Genomic DNA, 21408 nt, shown 5'->3' with positions numbered 1-21408 from the left:
AAACTCATCCTGATTCATGAAAACACCTCTCAGCCCCACCCTGAAACCCCTCCCATCTCTGTTCATTCTCCTTGGGGTGTCTAGTTAACCACGAGCAGAGCTTTTATGTGAGTAAATGTGTGTCCACTCTTCCACCCCAGCATGTGCTCTCTAAGTTGGGAGTGCTCAGCGTTTAGAAATGCTGACTCTGGGGTGAGGTCATGGGACTCTGGGCAAAAAAGATAGAAAATAGAGGCCCTTGGGCAAGAGTGGGCTCAGCACATCCTGGGAGCTCTCAGCGCAGCCAAGCACTGGGCCCACAGAGATGAAGGACTGAAGGTGGCCTTGAAGAGGTTGAACTGGGCCGGGCTGTGGCACAGAGACTTCATTGTGAAGTCCTCCAGGAGCAAGTCCTCCGGGAGCAACCTGAGTAGGCTGACATTCTGCAGCTTCCATCTGCATGGTGCTTTAGACAGTGTACGGAATGATGCCTGTGTGTGTGGAATGATGCCTGCATGTACGGAATGATGCCTCCGTGTAGGGAATGATGCCTCCGTGTAGGGAATGATGCCTGCGTGTAGGGAATGATGCCTGTGTGTAGGGAATGATGCCTCCGTGTAGGGAATGATGCCTGCGTGTAGGGAATGATGCCTGCGTGTAGGGAATGATGCCTCCGTGTAGGGAATGATGCCTGCGTGTAGGGAATGATGCCTCCGTGTAGGGAATGATGCCTCCGTGTAGGGAATGATGCCTGCGTGTAGGGAATGATGCCTCCGTGTAGGGAATGATGCCTCCGTGTAGGGAATGATGCCTCCGTGTAGGGAATGATGCCTCCGTGTAGGGAATGATGCCTGCGTGTAGGGAATGATGCCTGTGTGTAGGGAATGATGCCTCCGTGTAGGGAATGATGCCTGTGTGTGTGGAATGATGCCTGCATGTACGGAATGATGCCTCCGTGTAGGGAATGATGCCTCCGTGTAGGGAATGATGCCTGCATGTACGGAATGATGCCTCCGTGTAGGGAATGATGCCTGCGTGTAGGGAATGATGCCTGTGTGTAGGGAATGATGCCTCCGTGTAGGGAATGATGCCTCCGTGTAGGGAATGATGCCTGCGTGTAGGGAATGATGCCTCCGTGTAGGGAATGATGCCTCCGTGTAGGGAATGATGCCTGCGTGTAGGGAATGATGCCTCCGTGTAGGGAATGATGCCTGCGTGTAGGGAATGATGCCTCCGTGTAGGGAATGATGCCTCCGTGTAGGGAATGATGCCTCCGTGTAGGGAATGATGCCTGTGTGTGTGGAATGATGCCTGCATGTACGGAATGATGCCTCCGTGTAGGGAATGATGCCTCCGTGTAGGGAATGATGCCTGCATGTACGGAATGATGCCTCCGTGTAGGGAATGATGCCTGCGTGTAGGGAATGATGCCTGTGTGTAGGGAATGATGCCTCCGTGTAGGGAATGATGCCTCCGTGTAGGGAATGATGCCTGCGTGTAGGGAATGATGCCTCCGTGTAGGGAATGATGCCTCCGTGTAGGGAATGATGCCTCCGTGTAGGGAATGATGCCTGCGTGTAGGGAATGATGCCTCCGTGTAGGGAATGATGCCTGCGTGTAGGGAATGATGCCTCCATGTAGGGAATGATGCCTCCGTGTAGGGAATGATGCCTCCGTGTAGGGAATGATGCCTCCGTGTAGGGAATGATGCTTGTGTGTGGAGTAATGATGCTGTGGACTGTGCTGGTGTCCTTGGATATTGTGTTTGGAACCAGCCTCCTGGTGAGGTGGTGCTCCCAGGTGAGTTTCCCCATGTGTCTGCAGAGGGCAGGCATCGGGGATGAACAAGGCAGCACATCGGAAGCATCCTGTGGGAAGCCGGCATCCAGAGCCCAAACAGCCACAGCAACCCAGACTACAAGATCCAGTCAACACCTCTCAATCCCCACAGTGAACATGCCTTCTAACATCACAGAGTCCTGGCTCCACACATTCTAGAGGGCTTCCCGGGGCGCTGGGGGCCACAAGCCCTAATGAGAGTTCAGGAGTCTTTTTCTCTTTGATCATAACCTTGCAAGGTGGGGCTCGTGGTTCCACCCTATAGGAGGGGAAACTGAGGTTCAGCATGAATAAACCTGCCCAGGGTCACACAGGGACTATGGAGCAGAGCCCGGAACATGAGAAGGAAGGGGAAATGTATTTGTCACAGCCCTTTTCCAGTCCAGGTGGTTTGAAGAATTAAAGTCCTGAAGATCTTTACTTGAGATGTGCTGTCTACTGCCCATGACTTCTTTTGAGGATCGACCTTAGTGTCTTGACTTTTGAAGAAATCAAGGCTAGTGACCCTTTTAGGGTATCAAACTCTTGGAGGTGGGAATCACTCACTCTCCACTCCTGAGATCTATTTTAAGCTTTTTATTTTTTGTAAATCACATCCCAATTTCCTTGGTGTAGAGAAGAAAGGTGGGCTCCGGAGTCCCGGTATGAGGGATTAGTAGGGAGGGAAGGGGTGAGGAGGGGCGGCCCAGCCAGCTGAGCGACACACGAGGCTCCTCTTCACTCTCGAGCCTGCCGCTGTCGCTGCCCCTGCGGCACAATTGGCTATGTTCATTCTTATGATCGTTCTCCTTAACATTTGAGATCCCCAGGGGCCAGGTACCTGGATGGGGGCATTTTCCAGTAAACTTAGGAAAACTTACACCTGCCCTCTGAGTTAAGTCCATCTTTACAGTGAAGAAGCTAAAGTTTAGAGAGGTTCAGGACTTCTGGTGGGCAGCAGAGCCCAGGTTTCCAGAACAACTCCTGGCTAGGGGACTTCCCACTGTACACAGCTATCTCGTGTTACCACGGACTACATGAAAATGTGAAGCATCTGACATTTTAAGGTTAATTTGATTACACATATGCCATCACCCTGTTAGGCCAATGGGGTGTGCCTAATTAGCCCCGAATGAGAATTAATCAGAAGGGTGTGGGGTTTGCAGGCACTCTAAATTCTTCCTTTAAAAAAAGATTTTAATCTACCCCTGGATGCAGATTTCCCGGTGCAATAAAAATCAATGATTTTATTTCGACAGATGGAAAAAAAAATGTGCTTTCTTTTTATAGCACATTTTTGCACTTTTTCAGTTTAACTCCTCTACTGTAGGATTCGCAATGTGTGCTCCCTCTGCTCCAGCACAGGCCTGGGGTAGCTTCTCATGATGCGAGGTCACTCAGGCTCTGGCCGAGACTCAGGAAAGGACAGCAGCCGTGCACAAGCCTTGCTGTGAAGGACAGTGGTGAGGTCAGGGTGGTCCCCTGATCCCTCCTCCCAGCTGCTCCCACAGTCAAACTACTGCCTTGAGACCCCTGCCCCGATGCGATGCGGTGAGGTCTCTCCTGAGCCTCCTGTTACAACTAATTAATACTTAAAGGAAGTAGAATGTAAGGGCCAAGAGAGCTTGAGCAAGTTACTCTCTGCTCTGTTCTGTAAAACAGGGATCCTGGGAGCAGGGGTGAGGCTTCCATCAGGACGGTTATAGGTGCTTCGGGCCAGGATTCCTCTTTATTCTCCTTCCTCCTCACATCCAAATAGGAGCAAGTAAGGCAAATTTCCTCTAGAACTCATAAGCTCCCGTACTGCGTTCATATCGTACTTGTCTCAGTCCTTCAATAATGGTGCATTTATTTAGTAATTTAAAATTTACAAGGTGTTTTTATACACTAGGCTTCATTTGCATTCAGCAGAAACGGTACTTAAGGAAAGTGTTTTAGAAGTATTCATTTGACAGTAGCATTTGCCATCTTTTTTTCTTTTCTTTCTTTTTAGGCATTTTCTGCATTGGATAAAGAGGATACAGGATTTGTAAAGTCTACAGAATTTGGACAAGTTCTTAAGGATTTCTGTCACAAACTAACGGACAATCAGTATCATTATTTTTTGAGGAAACTAAGAATTCATCTAACCCCCTATATAAATTGGAAATATTTTCTCCAGAGCTTTAGCTGTTTCCTTGAGGAGGTAAGAACGTCTGCGGCACATAAGCATCTCTTTGAAAATGAGCTAAAAGTAGTTTTTACAAAATGGATAATTGATTAGAACCATATCAGATAAATTGGCAATCACCTCATGTAATTAGCTGATTCTAAATGAAACACTGGTATAAATTCTACAGACTATTAGAAGGTGAATATGCATCCTTTACTTTGTTGGAAATTTTTATTTATTTTATTTTATTTTTTTATTTTATTTTTCAAAGAAGTTTGGGAGCTTGTTTTCTCTGGTTGTTTTAGAGTTCTAAGGAGTCTTAGATCCCAGAAGATGGTCTGGGGAATGAGATTACTAAAGCAAACAGCATGAACATTTTTCAGGTTTGAGGTGAATCATAGCAGCAAACACTATAGCATGTCTTCTGTGTACCTGCCACTGTTTCTAGTCCGTTGTATATATATTAACATGTATAATCATGTTGAGGTCACTGTGAGATACAAGCTATTAATATCCCCAGTTGAGAGACGAGGCCTTAGCACAGAGACATAAAGTATTATCCACAGCTAGTGAGTGGTGGGGCTGATTTGTAAGCCTGACTCCAGGTGCCTAAACACTGTGGTTTTTGTGATTTTTTTTCATTTTTGCCATTTAGATGGATGTTTCTGAACAAAATACACTATTGTGTTGCATATTTTTAAGCTTTATATAAGTGATATGATATTGAATGTTGTATCTGCACTTATTTTTTCTTGCTTATAGTAATGTATTTAAGATTTATCCATGTTAATATATTGGCTTTAGTTGATGCATTTAAGCTGCTATAAAAAGTCGGTGGCTTATGCCTGTAATCCCAGTACTTTGGGAGGCCGAGGTGGGCAGATCACCTGAGGTCAGGAGTTTGAAACCAGCCTGGCCACATGGTGAAACCCTGTCTCTACTGAAAATACAAAACAAAATAGCTGGGTGTGGTGGTGGGTACCTGTAATCCCAGCTACTCAGGAGACAGAGACTGGAGAATCACTTGAACCCAGGAGGCGGAGGTTGCAGTGAGCCAAGATTGCACCACTGCACTCCAGCCTGGGCAACAGAGCAAGACTCGGTCTCAAAACAAAAACAAAAAAAAATCCAGTCTATTAACTGAATATATGATTGTGCCATTCGGTCGTCACCCTCCAGTTAACGAACGTGCAGCTTGTTCTCAGTTTCCTTCATTACAAGCAAAGCACCAGTCCCCCTTCCGTGCCTGTCTCCTTGTGTGCACACACTGGAGCTCCTCTGCCTGGAATTGCTGATGGGAGGGCGGGTCCACGTTCAACTTCCCAGAAACGGCCAGTGTTCTTCTAAGTGACTGTGCCAGTGTACAGCCTTACCCATGGTACGGGAGAGTTCCTGACACTACACATCCCTGCTGTCCCTTGGTTTTGTTAAATGTTTTAACTTCTGCCATCTGATCATTAGTCAGGTCAAACACTTCCATGGGTTGTCAGCTATTCAGGTCTCGTCGTCTACAAATGACCTGAAAGGCTTTCAGCCCTTGGTTGGCATGTGAGTTGCAAATACCTTCCGCTGGTCTGTGGCTTGTCTTTGCTCTTGTTTTATAGTGACCCTCGCTATTTTTATGACTCTGTGTGTGTGTGTGTGTATGTGTGTGTGTGTGTGTGTTGTGTCATTTTAAAAGGAATACATATTCACGAGAGACATCGGGGACAATGCAAAAAATATATGTAAAAAAGGATAGCAGTAATCTAGACCCCATGATGATGGGGATGATGACAGGAACAACCTTGGCCACCGTTTAGTGAGCACCTACTAAGCTCTGGGCCCTTCACGTGCACTTTCTCATCTCACTGTCTTGCCCGTTGGGGAAGGCGGAGTAGACATGCTTTTGGAAATCAAATAGCCACCTGAGCTCAGCAAAGAGTGGCAAGCCAGAGGGTTCGCCTTCAGAGCTGGTGTTCTTTCTAAGCACCATCCTGCCTTAGAGATCTTTTTTTCTTTTTTCCTATTTCTAATGCATTTTTTTAACAGAGTGGAGATGACAGTGTATATATATATATATATTCATGTATCCTGCTTTTTTTCACTTAATGTTAAATTGTACCATGTCACTTAAAGGTTTCCCAAACATCAGCTAAAAGGTCTATATCACATTCCACCCACGCCCTTATTTTTAAGCATTTAGGATGTTTTCCTCCAGCTTTTGCCTCTGTTATTTACAGTGAACACTTTGTATGTAAATCTGTATCCACATTTTGGATTCGTTCCTTAGGAAAGATCCAAGAAATAAAATAACTGGAGTCAAGGGATAGGAGTCGTTTTATTGACCTTAAAAGCAGCCCCTTACATATTTTTTAAATAATTCTGTTCTATTGGGTTGGATTATATGAAATTACCATTTTTAAAGTCATAAATGGTTGAATGTTGACAATTTCATATGATTTAAGCTAACATTCATAGAAATTGTTTATGTCCATTATATACTGTTTGGAATATGCTGATACAGTTGAAGAAAATAATTAAAATCACCCCTTGGGACAACTAGTGTTAATACTTTGGCATGTTTGCGCCCAGCCCTTTTTTTTTTTTTCTTTTTTGAGACAGACTCTCACTCTTGCTACCCAGACTGGAGAGCAATGGCGCGATCTTGGCTCACCACAACCTCCGCCTCCCGGGTTCAAGCGATTCTCCTGCCTCAGCCACCTGTGTAGCTGGGATTACAGGCATGCACCACCATGCCTGGCTAATTTTTGTATTTTCAGTAGAGATGGAGTTTCTCCATGTCGGTCAGGCTGGTCTTGAACTCCTGACCTCAGGTGATCCACCAGCCTCGGCCTCCCAAAGTGCTGGGGTTACAGGCGTGAGCCACTGCACTTGGCCCCTTTTTAGTATACAAATGTCCTTTAGGAGTAGCATTGAGGACAGACCATGTATGCTGCTGAGTTTGGGGGTTGTGTTCTGAACTCTTGCAAGTCTTTTTTTTAACAAACATTCTTCATTTGTATCAAAGTAACATATGCCCATATAGAAATAAAATTGAATTGTTGCAAAACACTTAAAAACAGAGATCACTTGACTTACCCATTTAACTTCCAGTCCTGCTCCTCAAGAGCAATCACTTTTATTTTTATTTTGGTTTTTTGCTGTTTCTTCAGCTGCATATGTTTCTGTCTCTCAGTAATATTCTTACGCTGCCATTTCCTAAATGATCAGTCTCAGGCATTATTCACTGATGTGCTGATGTGACAGATCAGGGATCCTGCTCTCCCCTTCCAGCTCTGCTGGCCTCTCCTCCAGGGTCCCCTGGCCTGTTCTCTTCTGCCTTTTCGCCTCCTGTGGTAGCACTGGCGTTCTCTGGGGTGTTCATTTTCCTCTAAAGCATGGATTCCATCTAGCATGCGCCATTCCATCGTGTGGGTTCATTCACTCTCTCATGACACGTGTTTCCTATGGCCAATGTGTACCAGGCACTGAGCTGGGTGCCAGGTTTAGCAGCAAACTAAACAGATGCAGTCCCTGCCTCCAGAAGCCCCATTCTAGTGAGGGAGACAGAGCAGCAGTGAGTGACTCAGTCACATGTCAGGTTCCAGCAGCAGCTGGGAGAAAAATGGAGGAGAGCAGAAGGGAGGGCCTGACGAGGGGTGACATCCAAGCAACGGGGAGGGGAGGGAGTGAGCAGTGACATCGGGCGAGGGACTGGCCGGCACCGCTAGTGCGATGGCACCCGCAGGAAGGGGCCAACTGGTTTGGGGGCAGATGAAGGAGAGGTCTAAGGAGATGGGGCCAGGGAGTGAAGGAGCCAGGCGGCCCTAGGCTTAGAGTCCTTGTAAAGACTTTGGCTTTGACTCTGAGTGATATGGGGACTGTCTTAGGCTGCTCAGGAGCTATAACAAAATACCCCTAAAGGACCTGCAAGTGGACAAGACCGGGCTTGAAGCTCCACGTCTGCTGTCCCCCCTCAGCGTGGCCTGAGTGTCCTCATGCACAAGTCGCAAGGAGCCTCTGCTGATCCTGGAATTGCTGGACCAAGGAGAGAACATTCCTAAAGCTTTATGTACTGTCAGCTTGCCTCCCCCAACATTGGTTAGTTCTGCCCATTTCTCTTGGCAAAGAGTCGCCTTCACCTCTAGAAGAACCTGCTCAACATCCTAGTGAGAAAATTGCAGCAAGAGTGAAGAGGAGAAATGTGCTTGGAGACAGGGATTGTTCACGGTGGGCTGGGAACCGTGGATGCAGAGGTGGCACTGTCCCTGTGGTATGCGTCCTTGCACCGGCCACCTCCTGCCCTGTCTCGTCAGTGTGTGATCTGTTTTCTGGGAATTCAATGGGATCAACCCCCTAAATTGGCCTAGGATGATGCACCTGGCCGAGAAGCTAACACCTGAGCTCAGACAAATCGGAAAAGCATGCATTTACCAGGAGGATGAGTAAATGCTTGAGCAGACGATTTCTGGGCTAGAAGGGCAGCACAAAACTGCAAGGAACATGATGTGGCAGGAGGAGGGGGGTGACCACAGAGCAAGCAGTTCTGTTCGTAGTGAATGACAGAGTAGGTGTGAGTTTTCTTTTGTCCTGTTTAGTTGCAGGGAGCAGGAGATGGTGGCAGAGACAGACCACCTGGGTCCTGCAACCTTGCTTGCAGAGTTTTAGGTCCCTTTGTCTGAATAAAGAAGAATCGCTGAGGACTCCTGAGCGAGGGAGCCGGCCAGCCTCCTCCAGGGCGGCTGCAGAGGAAGGCAGCTGGGGAGGAACCCCCAACCGCATTCATCATGAACTTCTCCAGTTTAACCCCGGGTTGCTGTGTTTTTCTAATAGAAGGGAAAAGAAGTAACAAATAATAGGAGTAGTTGATGCATCATCCTTAAGCTCATTAAATATGATACCACCCATCCTTTTCCTCTGGGGGATGCACAGGAGGTAAGTAACTAAAAGGAGATTACCAAAATGTAACTAAGACAGTCGGCAACTCTCCCTGCAAAGCAAGTTCACCGCGAGTAATCCCTAGCCAAAGCAATCCATTCTCGGAGAGAGAAAAACTGGAATTGTAGTTACGACATTGCCTAAGACCTTGCGTAGACTGAAAGCACACAGAGAGTAAAGATGACAATTTTACACCTACTCATAATCCATTTCTTCTATTGAGTATGCCATCAAGTCTGTCTTCCAAAACTCCTATTATTCTTATGCCTCCTCTGCCTGTCACAGCAGCACGTGAAAATGATCTGAGCTCTTCTCACAGCAACGGCCGCGGGCTTCCTGCCCCTGCTGTGTGGCTTGACCAGGAGTCCTCCCCCGTCCTTGCTCCTTCCTTATACTGCTTCGTTAAGCACCACTCAAATCAGACAGCGCTTCTTCAAGTGCGGGTCCTAGGCTGCTGCTGTGCAGACCAGCCCACCCCAGGGCTCCATGGTGGGCGAGCCCAGGAGTCTTGCTGTGCAGCAGGCCTGGGGGTCATCCTCCTGGCACCGTCCTGGGCTTGAGAACCAGCCCAGGAGGCACAGAGGCCTGCAAGCTTCCGGGAAGGGAAGGCGACGTGTGTCTTTTCAGATGGGAGGAAGGAGTTGGTCCCATGCGCCTGGAAGCCATCACACCCCCTTTCAAGATGAGAAGCGCTAGCCTAGATGACATAAAAGAGGAACAAGGCATCGAAGCAAAAAATGCTACCCAGTGGGTTGGTGAAAAAAGCAAAACAGGAAAAAAAAGAGAGAGAGAGAGAGAAGACCTAAACGGCAGCACACTCATGAGATTCCCACAAACTGGAAAAACATCATCTGGATTTCTCTTCCCAGCAAATACCCCTTCTTCACTTCTAGAAAAACATTTTACATTCAAAGTGCCATGTGCAAAGTGTAGAGTATCACCTTGTTTTTAGAAAATCGTTCCCGTTTAACATTTCCCTTAAATCTTAAAGTGCAATTTCAGTTTCTTCAGTGAGTGTAAAAATAACGCTCAGTGCAGAAACAGAATTTTTAAAAGACATAGTAGAAACCCATATAAAATCTTTCTACTTTATTACCATGGAAATAATGGAATTTTTGTAACAAAACACACCCTTATTCAATACAGAGTAATTATTTTGTCGCATTCTAGCAAGCAGAGAGCCAATGAAATCTTTCCTCACTTTGTGTGGAAATATATGATCTCAAAAGTCATTCAGTTATATGTTAAATAACTTGAAGATGGTTTTTGTTCCAATAGAGAATTGAAGAATGTAGTTTTCAACCAAAGGGACTTACGGCAAAGTACATCAAAATGTTTGTAATCTTTTATGAACATCATATTTATATTCACTGCCAACAGTGTTACTTCAATTTATCTTGCTTTTTATTGTAAATATAATGGTGTCCATGTATTTTTAATAAATATGATAAAGAATGGGGAAGTTTCCTTTTCAGGAAAGGGCTCCAAGATAATTGTAAATAAAGTAAGTAAATTATTAAGATATTAGCATTACTGTTATTTACCCTTGCTCTTGATGGCAAGAAAAGCTAAGTCTTCTTGATGGAATTTCAGCGATTTTAACTATTTCCCTTGAATTTCACTCACTCTCTAGTTGCCAATGCAAAATTCACTACCTGCTGTCCTGTAGGTGGGTGGCACTGTGGCAAGTCGTGAGGGGTAACGACTTTCGGGGGACCTTGGTGACAGGCCAGGGGGCAGGGGCTGCTGGGCCCCCTGTGCCACACTGAGGCAGAAGGAGTATTATTCCAGGCCACCCAGCAGGGCCTACAGGCATCGTCATGTGGTGATCTATCAGGAACCAGGCAGACCTGATGCATCCACTTCTCCTCAGCCTTTGAACTTGGTGAGCTGGCTGCCCTCCTGGGGGAAGCCCAGGGTCCTTGGCATGGGTGGTGTCTGCTTCCTCTAGAGCATCTGTGTCTACACAGGTCCTAGCACTGCCCCAGTATCTGCACTAATATGGATCACCTCCTTAAAGCCAGCTATAGTGATAAAAGCAACAGAATGAAAGTCACATCATCACAGAAGGTCGGCAGTGAGGTTGCACAGACTGCTAAGATTCGCTCTCACTGAGCATGCTACAGAGTTATTCTTTTGCTGTTCGAACTTTCTCCCAAGTCCTGATTGGCTGTGGCAACACTGCAACTCCTCCACGCGTGTGTCCTGGGTCCGGCCTGGCTCTGAAGCCTCCCTTTAGGAAGGAGTATGAGTGCCCCCCAATCCCAGTTCCCGGTGGCATGGACAGGGTAGGAACTCGGCACCTGCCAGGCAAGTTCTGCTGGAAGTAGCACAGGGCCGGCCGCCAAAGGGAGAGAGGCACAGTTTCTGATGCCTCGTGCAGGAATGTGAGGGGGCCACACCAGGCTTTCCCCACCTGGGCCCCATGAAGGGTGGTCACATGGGCCCCCTTCCCCAACAGAGAGGCCCCCTTTCAAGCACAGCTGTGTCAGGCAGAAGACAAGGCTATCATGAACCTGTTGGTGAGGTTGGAAGAAGCACATCAGACAGAATTTCTGGTAGTCGTTTTAATTTGTGTGGTTGAATTTTCTCACACCCGGGAGTCCCATGTCCCCAAGGGCAGGGATGAGGTCTCATTCTCCCTTGTGCCCCAGCCCTATGCAGCACACCCTGTGGCAGGACCTCAGCCAGGCCCCATGGAAGTGCATGGTGCAGGGGCCCTGCTCACCTCCAGCACCTGCCTTGTGTTAATCACTCGCTCCGGCATCCTCAGAGCACTCCCGCCTCATTCCCCTGAATCCGGATCAGGATTCTTCTTGATTCCTAGCCTCCACGGGAAGCCCTCTGTATGTTCAAACGAAATGGACAATGGTGCCACCAGCCCAGGCAGGCTCCCCATTCATTTGGTCCCTCCAGAGCCACGACAACCATTTGTGGATCAATTAAGTAAGCATCAGAGTTGAGCGGCACCAGTGATTCTACGAGGTCATGATCCCATCAGGAAGCCAGACACCAATCCAAGAATGTATTGTCCCGAGTAAGTCTTGCAGAGAAAATCCAGAATTCAGATGTTACCAGCATCTTAACTATCATCACACTCCCAGGAAGGTAACTTGCAGTGTGGCTGCTTATGTTCTGGCTCAGGATGCTGCCCTGGACTGGACGAATCTCAACACTCCACACTCAGCAAGTGAGAATGAGAATGTGTGCCTGGCTCTGGGCCAGGTCCTGGGGTTCAGGCTTGTGGCGGGGACAAGGAGCCTCATTTGCAGAAGAGGAAACTGGGTGGACATCTCAAAGCATCAGCTTCTCCAGGGGAGGGCTTTTGGTTCACTGCTCTGTCATTCCTGCCTGGGAGTGTGCCTGGCATGTCATGAGCCCTCATCAGTGTTGCTGAGTTCGGATTTTCAGAGGCTTCTGCGTTCTTGCACATGTGGTAGGTGGTTGGACTTGTGCTGAAATCAGAGGAGCGTGGCTTTGAAGTCAAACAATCTCCATCTCCAGCACCGGCTGGCAGGAGCTTGGAACCGAGCCCCACTTACTTTGTCTACACAGTAGGGAGAGCCCTGGCTGCCTCGCAGGGTGATGTGAGGACCAGGGAAGATTCCCTGTTGCCCAGCCCAGTGCCTGGGTAAAGGAGACGCAGGAAGGAAGGCCACTGGTACTCTGGGGTACCAGAGGAGGAAACAGAGAGGTAGAAGCATTTGTTCCCAGTCACACCATTAGAAATGCTAGTGCTGGGATTCAAATGCCAGCCAGTTCCAAGGTCCATGCTCCCTGCTCCCTTCCTGAGCAATGAGAACTGTCTGGTGTGTGCCTCCTAGGCTCATTGTTTGGATTAAGCAAGTGAATGCAGAAAGAGCTTTGCCCGGTACCTAACACAGCAAACACCAAACATTTGCATTCCTTATTATTTTTGTATTCTATCCTATTCCAGTGAGTGCATGTTTAATGTTCAGTAATGATGTGATTAGGTGGCATAGAATTTATTTGGGTGGAATAATTTATTTTAATAGTTTTTATAAATGACTTCACCCATGAATTTATTGAATCATTAAAGGGTCGAAGGGCGGCTTAAATGTTTCCCTTTTATTTCTTTGCATTGTATGGCAATTCAATGCAACTGGAGGATTTGTGAATCAGTGTTTGCAAAGGCCTCAGCATAGATCCTTTGTGAACGTCAAGCTGTATGACTGAGGTAAGCACAGAGAGCTGGGAGGAGGAGCGGGAGGACGAGGAGGATGACGAGGAGGAGGAGGATCTAACTCTGTAAGTGGGGGAAGGATGGGCAGAAATGGCTTTCTGATGAGCTTGCACCGAGTCTAGAAGCTTGAGTTGAGGAGCCAGCCCAGGTGGATCCCAGGAGATGGGGCTTCCTGGGAGGAGAGTTAGTGCTTGCAGAGCCCGGGGCTTGGGAGGCACCACACTTTGGGCATGGCCAGGGCAGGGCAGTGGGGGAGGCCCATGGCAAAGGATTCTGTGAGGAGAGCCAAGGGGCCGAGCTAGTAGGGTGGTCCACTCCACCCTTGCTTGCCTCCCTGGGTGGGTGTCTCAAAACATCAGCTTCTCCAGGGGTAGGGCTTTTGGTTCACTGCTCTGTCACTCCTGCCTGGGAGTGTGCCTGGCATGTCATGAGCCCTCATCAGTGTTGCTGAGTTCGGATTTTCAGAGGCTTCTGCGTTCTTGCACATGTGGTAGGTGGTTGGACTTGTGCTGAAATCGGAGGAGCGTGGCTTTGGAGTCAAACAATCTCCATCTCCAGCACCGGCTGGCAGGAGCTTGGAACCGAGCCCCACTTACTTTGTCTACAGAGCAGAGAGAGCCGTGGCTGCCTCTCAGGGTGATGTGAGGACCAGAGAAGATTCCCTGTTGCCCAGCCCAGTGCCTGGGTAAAGGAGACACAAGAAGGAAGGCCACTGGTACTCTGGGGTCAGTTTTCAGTAAGCACTGGTTGAATTCACTTGAAGCTTGACTTGACTGATGGTCTTTGCAAAGGAAGTTCTGGAATCTTTGGATTAGCTATTGTTCATTGCCCAGAAGGAATCCTTGTGTGGTAAGAGATCCCAGGCCTGGGCAGCAGTTATGCCACCAGAAAGTCTGGAACTGTGCCTGGAATTCTGATGAAACTGCCTCACTTGTGCAAACACTGTGCTGGAGTATCTACTCCCATCGGGCAGTCACCTGGGCCCGACCTCCTGACACACCAGAGGCTCCCCTCAGGCATGTGCGGAGCCCTTCGGAGGCCAGCGTGTTTCTTGATCCGGCAGCAAGGTCTGTAGCAGGCAGCTTCCTCAGAGCTTCCACTTTATTTTCATCTGGATTTTTTAATGTTTTATCTTCTTTTTTTTTTTTTGACAGGCAGTTTTCCTGCTGTTGTTATTTTTAGCATTCATTTATTCACTGTAAATACAAATGAAGATACAGTACAATTAATTTCTTTGCTAATCAAAATATTTGATCAAATGAAGCAATTTTTCAATTCTTAAAAGTAATTACACCATTCTTTAAAAGGAAGTGAGGAATTCTTTACTGAGTGTTTCTAATTAGGAGTTTTTGCTACCTGCTGAGTTCTTATTCTGTGTCAAGTTCCAGGACTATTTTTTTTCTCCTGTAAGGAATCACAGAAAAAAAACTATATAAATGTCTCTGCAAGTATTCAGAACAAAACTTAGTATGTGAATCATACAGTCAGATGAGCTAATCATAACCTTCATAATTACATTAATATGCAGATATATTTCTAGTCTAGCAGCTGGACGGACCTTGCTAACCACTTTGTCACAACCTGTTGCCCTCGGGTGGGTGACCGCCATCTTGGATACCCACCGAGGGCCGCAAAGCCCCTTTGCAATACGTCCAGTTCGTGGAAGGCTGACGACTAAAACGCCATCTGTGCTCAACAGCTTATTTGTCCTCTCTGTATTCTAAGCTCATCCCTTTTTACTTCTTACTGCAGCAGTCAGCTATCACTACGTAACAAGCAACCATAAACCCTCAGCGCCCCAAAACAATAACACCCGTTCATTTCTCACAGCTGTGGGGGCTGATCTAGGCTGGACTAAGCTCTGCCGTCTTGGCTGGGATGACTCTGCCCTTCATCTCTCTCATCCTCCTCCTTGGTCCTGTGTGATGGCCACAGCCTGTCTTCTAAGGCAACGGCATAGGTGCAAGAGGGCTTGCCCAGTTATGCAAATGCTCCTTCATCCTTCCGTCACATTGTAATTACCCACATTCCACTGGCCAAAGCATGACATATGGTGGAATCCAAAGCCAAGGGGTGGGGAAATACTCTCAGCTTCTGTAGTGGAAGCCGCCACAAAGCCCCCCGCCAAGGGCATGTGCACAGGGTGAACAGGAGCAGGGGGGCCGTGGAGGCGACAGACCCCAAGAAAGCAGACGGACGTGCACCACTGCCTCTCCAGCTCTGCGGCTTTATTTGATAAGTCTACCACCCCCTTCTATAAAGTTCTCTCTTCCCAGTCGTCCATAGAAGTCGTTCAGGATACAGGTTGGTGGAAAACTGATTTTAAAGCCAGCCTAGAACAAGGCTGGACATACTGACAGGACATTAGAGGGCTTTTTACTGCGGCCACCTCATACAGCTGCTGAAACAGGAGGATAGTAAAACCAAACGTGAACTAACAACATTTCAGGTTCACTTGACCCTTAGGGCACCTGTCCTCCCCTCTCTCGCCGGTTCTTGCACTGGGCTTGACTGTCACCTCGGGGCTGGCTCCTGCCCCTGGCTTGGGTTGAGTAAGGAAACCTCTCCCTTAGAGCTTTCCCCGCCACACAGGTGAGTTCCTTGCAGGACAAAAGTTAATTTGCCTTTGTCTCAGATGCCAGGGAGATCAGAACCTTCTTTTTTTTTTTTTTTTCTTTTTTTTTTTTGAGACAGTTTTCTCTGTCACCCAGGCTGGAGTTGGAGTACAGTGGCACAGTCTCGGCTCACTGCAAACTCCACCTCCCAGGTTGAAGCAATTCTCATGCCTCAGCCTGCCAAGTAGCTGAGATTACAGGTGTCAGCCAGCACACCCTGCTGATTTTTGCATTTTTAGTAGAGACGGGGTTTCATCACATTGGCCAGGCTGGTCTTGAGCTCCTGACCTCAAGTGATCCACCCACCTTGGCCTCCCAAAGTGCTGGGATTACAGGTGTGAGCTACTGCGCCTGGTCAACAGCTCCTTCCTGAAGTGCATGGGGGATGTCCTGGAAGATGTCTGTCTTTTCCCGGAGTGACTCTGGCAGGGTAGTTCTCTCTAACTGTTGTGGTTATCCCCATTTCTCAGATGGAGGATGGAAGCCAAGAGGTGAAGTGATTGCCTTAGTGAGTTGCAGCTAGAGGACGGTGGCACTGGGCCCTCGGCTCAATTCGAGCCTGTGATTTGACCCCCACAGCCCTGCTGCCCAGAGCTCACGGCAGCCAGTCAAGAGACACAGTTCTGTGGCATGGCCACTGTGTGCCTGGGTTCCTATGACCAAGTCTCAGACCTGGCTTCTGCCTTCCAAGTGCCTCCAACTCCTTGGCTGGGTGGTTTGAGCTGCAGGCAGTAATGGACCAGGATGCACCATCCTCTGATCATCCGTGATAGCCTGGTGTTAGCCAGGAAGAGGGCTCGACCCACATCTGTCTGAGTTCCCAGCTCCTGCAGAAATATCTGTAATCACCAGCACCACCAGCAGCAGCAGCAGCGTGGCAGGCTCTGGGCCACACACTTTGAGGGTTTGTGTTGGTGAAATCTCAGTCCTGCTCTTGAGGTGGCTGGTTTGTTTTTGGTTTTGGTTTTGCTTTGAGACAGGGTCTTGCTCTGTCGTCAAGGCTGGAATGCAGTGGCAAGATCAGGCCTCACCATGTCATCAACCTCCCAAGCTCAAGTGATCCTCTCACCTCAGCCTCCCAAGTAGCTAAGATCACAGGTGCCTGCCATGCCCAGCTAATTTTTGTAATTTTTGTACAGATGTGGTTTTGTCATGTTGCCCAGACTAGTCTCAAGCTGCTGAGCTCAAGCAGTCCTCCACTCTTGAACTTTCCAAAGAGGTGGCTGTTTTTATTTCCACTTCACCCCAATGAGGACAGGGAGGCCAGTTTAGGGGTGCATCTTACCCAAGGTCACAAGATAGGGGCAGCCTGAGCCCTGGGTTTATGATGGGCTGTCCCCACTCTTCAGGCCCAAGCCCCTCTCCTCCAGCCTAGGCTGGCCCTGGCCACATTCCTTCTGCCCTGGCAGGCGGCACCTGGGTTACTGGTGCTGCCTCCTGCTCAGGAGCACACCCTGTGAGGTGCTGAATGAGGGCAGGTGTGGCCCTGGTGCAGGAGGCCAGGACCCGGGCTGGAAATCCCAGCACTGTGCCTCCCTGAAGGACTCTTCCCAGATAGCCACAGGGGCCATGCTGTGCCTACCTGGAGAGACCCTGAGCAGAGGCAAGGACAACGAGAGAGACAGCAGGCCACGCCCCACTGGGCTGCTGCCCTCCCCCACTGACCTGGGCTGCCTCCCTCCGGCCCCCAACCAGGCTGCCTCCCTCCCACCCCCAACCAGGGCCGCCTCCCTCCCAACCCCCACCTGAGCCGCCTCCTTCCCACCCCCAACCTGGGCCGCTTCCCTCCCGCCCCCCGACCCAGAACTTGTGGCTGTTGGGGCAGCCTCTTGGGTGATTCCCATGTCATGGCAGGATTTTAGAACCAGGGGTTTAGATTCTGAAGCTGTGACTTGCTTTTTACTAGCGAGATACGTAGATACATTTGAAACTGAGAAGCACCCCATCAAAGTGCGGCGTTAGTAGCCTCTTTGGTGACTGTATACTTCATGTATTGGGACATTATTTCTTTTCTGTATGTTGTCAATATTGTGGTATAGTCACAAAGAAAGGGGCCAGGAATTTTCCTTTTGCTAGTGGTGGGCTGTGTTTGCCACATCTAGAAGGGCAATTGTTCGCTCAAACAAGGTCCCGTGAATACCTTCGAATACCTGAAATAAAACCCCTTCAAAACATGCAAATGGTCCTCGGATGAGGTCAGACCTAGAGTGCATATGACTGCACTCCATTTTGTTTGTTCGTTTGCTTGTTGAACTTTAAAAGTCACCAGAAGCAGCCAGGAGATTATCTTTGCCAGATAAGCTGGGGAGCGTGAGGTGTTCGGGCCCAGCATGGACAGGGCCCAGCCGAGCCCCCGCCTTCCCTGTAGCTCTGCTTTTCCTGTTGCAGCTGTGATTTCTGTCCTGAGGGGGCCTTTGATGTAAAGCGCAGTTAATATTGGAACGTGTCATTTGCATCTGAAGATAGTGGTGTCTTTTTTGATTAGGAGAAACATTTCTTCTAGTTATAGAAAAAGCATTATTTTTTCCCCCATTCAGATATAATGATCACGTGAGAAGTGCCAGGGACACAGAAGCGCCAGACCAAGAGCCATCTGTTCCTCCCTGGCGTCTCCAGTCACTCGAGCGAGGCTGGCGGCGGCTGAGCAGCTTTGCTAAAAAGCGAGATGGGAACCAGAATACGGGGCCTAACAGATTCTCAGCCAAAATGCCCTTGATGGAAAACCCAGGCGCTCTCCCGCTAGCAGTTGGGGTTGTGGGGGCAGGGCGGTGCGGTTCTCTGGGCGGTGGCATCCATGGGGCCTGCGGACCCCGGGCCGGTGGTTTCTCCCTTGTGCTCTGCGGCGATGACTGAGGCGGGCGGGGTTTTCAGTGATCATTTTTCCTTTGTGCTTTTTTGTAGTTTCTAAGTTTTCTTTCTTTTTTTTTTTTTTTTTTTTGAGACAGAGTCTCGCTCTGTTGGTAGCACGATCTCGGCTCACTGCAGCCTCTGCCTCCCGGGTTCAAGCAATTCTTCTACCTCAGCCCCCTGAGTAGCTGGGACTACAGGCCCCCACCACCACGCCCAGCTAATTTTTGTATTTTTGGTAGAGACCGGGTTTCACTATATTGGCCAGGCTGGTCTCGAACTCCTGACCTTGTGATCCGCCCACCTCGGCCTCCCAAAGTGCTGGGATTACAGGCGCGAGCCACCGCGCCCGGCTTATAGTTTCTAAGTTTTCTGTAGTGAACATGCAATCATTCATTTTGCAAGCAGGAAAAGAGTATTTGCACAGGGCGGCCAGCCACCTCCATGCAATGGAGGCTGATAGGTGCCCAGCACCCTCCCCTCTCCGCCACGCAGTTGGGCTGCTTCTGCCTCTCCGTGGCAGCACCCATGTCCGTCCCCTGCCTCCCAGGTGAGGGCAGGGACCCATCACCATGACCCAGACCGTGGCTGCAGCTCTCAGCACATCTAGGGAAGCGTGTGTTTGCAGGCCAGGAGCCTGTGTAGAATCTGGGTGCCACTCTGTTGGTTCTGTGACTTCAGGCATTTCTCGGCCTCCCGGACCTTCACATCCATGCTTGTTGAGGAGGATAATGCTACCTCCCGTGCTGGGTTTTTAATCCCTTTCCTCCTGCACTCCCCATGGCACCCACCTCAACCATTTCCTCCTCAAGGAGGCCTGCAGTGGCCACCCCAACCAGGGCCATGTCCCAGCCAGTTGCATCTGTGGCACGGTGTCCCCTCCTGAGAGTACGGCTGCCCCTACCCAAGGTTACCTTTACGTTGGCCACACTGTTCTCTAACACTTTTATAATGCTGTAACAAACAGGCCTTATGATGTAAGGGCCCAGCCACAGTAGACTTAGTTCTCACTCACTGCCAGAGTAGTGTCACACTGATAGATTTGTGTATTTCTGAACCTAGCTATATTACTCTGATTATATCAAATTCATGGCAAGTTTAATATCTGGTGAGTCAAAAACTTCATTCCTATCCGTTTCCAAAAATTTCATTGATATTATTTTTTAATATCAATGTTAATATCAATATGTCTAATGACTCTCCCAAATATCCATTGAGATTTTTATTAGAATTTGATTAAGCTTATTTATAACTTGAGAAAGGCTTTCTCTTTTGAAAGTGAGTCTTTATATCCAGGAACATAATATGTCTATTTATTCCAATCTTGCTTTAGTAACTTTAATATAAGGTGTATATTCTTTATACACATTCTTTATACAGGCATTTTTTTTAAATTTTACTTTCAGTTCTGGGATACATGTACAGAATGTACAGGTTTGTTACATAGGTATACATGTGCCATGGTGGTTTGCTGTACTTATCAACCCGCCATCTAGGTTTTAAGCCCCACACACATTAGGTATTTGTCCTAATTCTCTCCCTCCCCGTGCCCCCCGGCCAACAACAGTCCCCAGTGTGTGATGTGCCCCTCCCTGTGTTCATATGTTCTCATTGTTCAACTGCCACTTACAAGTGAGAACATTTGGTGTTTCATTTTCTGTTCCTATGTTAGTTTGCTGAGAATTATAGCTTCCAGCTTCATCCATATCCCTGCAAAGGACATGAGCTCATTCTTTTTTATGACTGTATAGTATTCCATGGTGTATATTTGCCACATTTTCTTTATCCAGTCTAGCATTGATGGGCATTTGGGTTGGTTTCAAGTCTTTGCTATTGTAAAGAGTGCTGCAGTAAACATACATGTATATGTGTCTTTATAGTAGAATGAGTTAAATATAATCCTTTGGGTCTATACCCAGTAATGGGATTGCTGGGTCAAACGATATTTCTGGTTTCAGATCCTTGAGGAATCACCACAGTGTCTTCCATAATGGTTGAACTAATTTATACTCCCACCGTCAATGTAAAAGTGTTCCTGTTTCTTCACAGCTTCACCAGCATCTGTTGTTTCCTGACTTTTTAATAATCATCATTCTAACTGGCCTGAGATGGTATCTTATTGTGGTTTTGATTTGCATTTCTCTAATAATCATTGATGACGAGCTTTTTTCATATGTTTGCTGGACACATAAATGTCTTCTTTTGAGAAGTGTCTGTTCACATCCTTTGCCCACTTTTTCATGGGATTTTTTTCTCTCGTAAATTGTTTAAATTCCTTGTAGATTCTGGATATTAACCCTGTGTCAGATGGGTAGATTGCAAAAATTTCCTCCCATTCTGTAGGTTGCCTGTTCACTCTGATGATAGTTTCTTTTGCTGTGCAGAAGCTCTTTACTTTGATTAGATCCCATTTGTCAATTTTGGCTTTTGTTGCGATTGCTTTTGGTGTTTTAGTCATGAAGCCCTTGCCCATGTATATGGCATTTCTTTACACAGGCATACCTTGGAGACTTTGCAGGTTTGGTTCCAGACTGTAGCAAAGCAAATACCGCAATAAAATGAGTCAATGAATTTTCTGATTTACTGGTGCATATAAAAGTTATGTTTACACTATACTGTAGTCTAGTGTGCAATAGCATTAAGTGCGCAATAGCATTATGTCTAAAAAATTACATAGCTTAATAGAATGCTTTATTACTAAAATATGCGGGTGATCTTCTGAGCCTTCAGCAAGTAACCTTGTAATCTTTTTGCTGGGGGAGGGTCCTACCTCAATGTCGATGGCTGCTGAAGGCTGGGGTGGCAATGGCAATTCCTTAAAATAAGACAATAAAGTTTGCCACATCGATTGACTGACACTTTTATGAACGATT

General features: G+C 47.8%; 1 protein-coding gene across 11 annotated transcripts in view; it reads left to right on the top strand.

Moving 5' to 3' along the window:
- LOC105464318 (EF-hand calcium binding domain 6) overlaps positions 1 to 21408 on the top strand; it is a 308413-nt gene that overhangs the window by 252605 nt on the left and 34400 nt on the right. For all 11 annotated transcript variants that reach the window (XM_011712104.2, XM_011712099.2, XM_011712096.2 and 8 more), the window contains one exon: positions 3791 to 3982. In XM_011712104.2, the coding sequence (XP_011710406.2) occupies positions 3791 to 3982 (192 nt within the window). The remainder of the gene's footprint in view (positions 1 to 3790; positions 3983 to 21408) is intronic.

The sequence above is a fragment of the Macaca nemestrina genome, chromosome 15, assembly GCF_043159975.1.
Source record: "Macaca nemestrina isolate mMacNem1 chromosome 15, mMacNem.hap1, whole genome shotgun sequence".
Taxonomy (NCBI): Eukaryota; Metazoa; Chordata; class Mammalia; order Primates; family Cercopithecidae; genus Macaca; species Macaca nemestrina.
The sequence above is the reverse complement of the archived record's forward strand: the minus strand, read 5'-3'. Positions and strand labels throughout refer to the sequence as shown.